The 2,914-nt window shown below is 43.3% G+C and overlaps 1 protein-coding gene across 1 annotated transcript in view; it reads left to right on the top strand.

Moving 5' to 3' along the window:
• Nucleotides 1–1,949: 1,949 nt before the first annotated feature.
• Nucleotides 1,950–2,914, top strand: part of LOC138963680 (uncharacterized) — a 43,414-nt gene continuing 42,449 nt past the window's right edge. The window contains exon 1 of the mRNA XM_070335528.1: nucleotides 1,950–2,512. Coding sequence (XP_070191629.1) covers nucleotides 2,483–2,512 — 30 coding nt within the window. The 5' untranslated portion in view covers nucleotides 1,950–2,482. The remainder of the gene's footprint in view (nucleotides 2,513–2,914) is intronic.

The following is a 2,914-nucleotide window of genomic DNA, read 5'->3' as shown; positions in this document are numbered from 1 at the left end:
AAATCGAAATTCGGTAAGTTTGTTTTTAAGTGTGCAAGTCTACGTGCGTCTTCGAAGTGTTTCCAAAGAAGTTGTGTTGAACTGTTGGGAAAGATCATTTTGGTGTAAGCTTTTGAAAAGCGGATTTGTTTCTCTCTCGCTGGTTAAGTTGCTGAGATGTGTTGAATACGATATCTTGATTGCAGCATTGTTAGCCAAATTGTTCATTATGCATTCCTTCACTAATTGTTGTTAAACTGTTGGGAAAGATACATTTTGGCGTAAGCTTTTGAAAAGCGGATGTGTTTCTCTCTTACTGGTTAAGTTGCTGAAATGTGTTGAATACGATCGCTTGATTGCAGCATTTTTAGCCAAATTGTTTATTATGCATTCCCTCACTAATTTCTGTTTGACGCAATATTTCTAGTTGATCCTTTACTGCTCAAACATCCTCTGAACAAGATAACAATAGCGCTCAAAACGAGTATCGCGTCTAAACCGTTTTCACTGTGTTTTGATTTCATTAATAAAGTCAGTAAAATCTATCAAATAATAGCGCACAAACAACAAAATCTTTGCTCGAAGCGCAATGCTTGTAGACATAATTGTTCTTCTTCTCGTGGACTGAAACCCCAACGTGTATTTGAGGGATTTTACGTGTAGGGCCTATTTTAGGCAATGTTTTCGGGGTGCCGATGGACAAAAATAGCTTTTCGTCTTATCATCGAACGACTCAACTGGTCAAGGAAGGACTGTTGTGTTGGCGGATTTAATATTGTTATTATCATTAAGCAGGTGACATACGTCAACAGAGCAGCAAGGAGTGACAGGTAGTTTACCTGTGATGTGACGATGAGGAACTGTGAGAGAAACTGACTGACTGACTGACTGACTGACTAATCTTTAATGCATAAGGGTAGAGGTTTTAGGCGCAGCCAAGTCTTACATCCTGTCCTTAATACATTTAAGAAATACATCGAAAGAGAGAGAGAGCGCGAGAGAGAGGGAGAGAGACAGACAGACAGACAGACAGACACAGTCAGACAGACAGACAGACAGACAGACAGACAGACAGACAGACAGACAGACAGACAGGCAAACAATCAACAGAGACAGACATAGAGAGAAAGAGAGGCTCTCACCTGCCTATGCATGTAGCGATAGACTCTTTTCACCTGTGATGTGACGAGGATGAAACAAGAGAGAGAGAAAGAGAGAGAGAGAGAGAGAGAGAGAGAGGGGGGGGAGGGGGAGGGAGAGAGAGAAAGAGATAGGGAGGGAGAGAGAGAGAGAGAGAAAGACAACACAGAGAGAGAGAGAGAGAGAGAGAGACAGCGCGCGCGCGAGAGAGAGAGAGAGAGAGAGAGAGAGAGAGAGAGAGAGAGAGAGAGAGAGAGAGAGAGAGAGAGAGAGAGAGAGACAGCGAGAGAGAGAGAGAGAGAGAGAGAGAGAGAGAGAGAGAGAGAGAGAGAGAGACAATAACAGACAGAGAGAGAGAGGGGCGCTGAGATAGAGACAGGGTCAGAGAGACGGACAGACAGACAGACAAACAGACGCAGCTTTTTTCTTCCTACACTCCAGCACCCGCGTCATAAAGCAATGAAGCTTTTTGTATCTGTCTGTGTAGGAAGCAATTACAGACTTTTTCTCACCCGCCTATATGCGGCAGGTATCAATATACTTTTTTCACCTGTCAGTGGAGATTGCCGTAGACATTTCCTCACCTGCATAATATATGCAGGTAGCGATAGACTTTTCTCACCTGTCTGAGCAGCCAGCGCATTAAGTTGATGGGGATCGAACACTTGATGTGACAGGTATATAACTGACTCTGCGCTCTTTCTGCTCCAGACACTCAGACAATGGGGAATACTTCGAGAGCTGCAAGTTGTGAATGGTAGCGTGGTATATATAGGTTACAACACGAGTGGGATTTTTTTTGATAAAGCTTGTATTTCAGTCAAGACCCAGCGGGAATATCATCGGGACACACGAGCCTATATATATATATAAATACGCTACGACAGACATGCAGAACTGAGTATAATGGATGATTACTTTTGAGTGATACTCTTCAACGACGAAGTATTCTTCCCAAAAAAGGAACGGGTGTGCAGAAAACCTACAGGATGAATTAAAACTTCCTCAGGGTATTCAGCGACATGTGTTTTAGCTGATTTGATCTACGCAGATTTGTGAAGACGAGTAGAGAAATAACAACGTTAACAATATTAACAAACGTGCACGGCATATTATGTAATACATGTTGGAGAGAATTTGTGTGGACAACGAGCTTATGTCGAAACACTGTGCTACACAGTGGGGAGTGTAGTGGATTCAAAACCTGCGATACTTGTGATTTACGATCCGCTTACGTCACTGGAATGATCAGCAATATTATTCTCAGTGAGAATCGTGATTGTGTGAGTGTGATACAGAGTGGTTTTTGTAAAAAAAAAAAAACCCCATCAGAAACAAGATGACATAATTAGACGTGTTGAACATGGATGTTCTATTGGCGTTCAAGACAAAGGTAAGTTTGAACCATTCTTAATATTGCATCGTTCTTACCGTTTGCATGCGTTGGCTTGTTTTATGTACAAGGATGCGGATAAAGATAAGATTTTATATCGTCCTGTGAGGTTACCCTTATCGAAATTCGGGCTGCTTTCTCCCTGGGGAAAGCGAGCTGCCATACAGTATACGGCGCTACCCATATTTTTTTCTTTTTCCTGCATGCGTGTATTCATGTTTCCAGGCCCTGAGACTGTCGCTGTGAACTTGGGTTCTTTATCGTGCGCATGCATGCACACGGGGGTGTTCGCGGCCACCGAGGAGAGTGTGCACAAAGTTGACTCTGGGAAATAAATCCCTCGCCGAACGTGGGGATCGAACCCACGGCGATAGCGACAACTGGTTTTGAAGCCAGCGTCGC

Source organism: Littorina saxatilis, linkage group LG4 (genome assembly GCF_037325665.1).
Source record: "Littorina saxatilis isolate snail1 linkage group LG4, US_GU_Lsax_2.0, whole genome shotgun sequence".
In the NCBI taxonomy this organism is placed as follows: domain Eukaryota; kingdom Metazoa; phylum Mollusca; class Gastropoda; order Littorinimorpha; family Littorinidae; genus Littorina; species Littorina saxatilis.
This window is presented reverse-complemented; position numbering and strand designations above follow the sequence as displayed.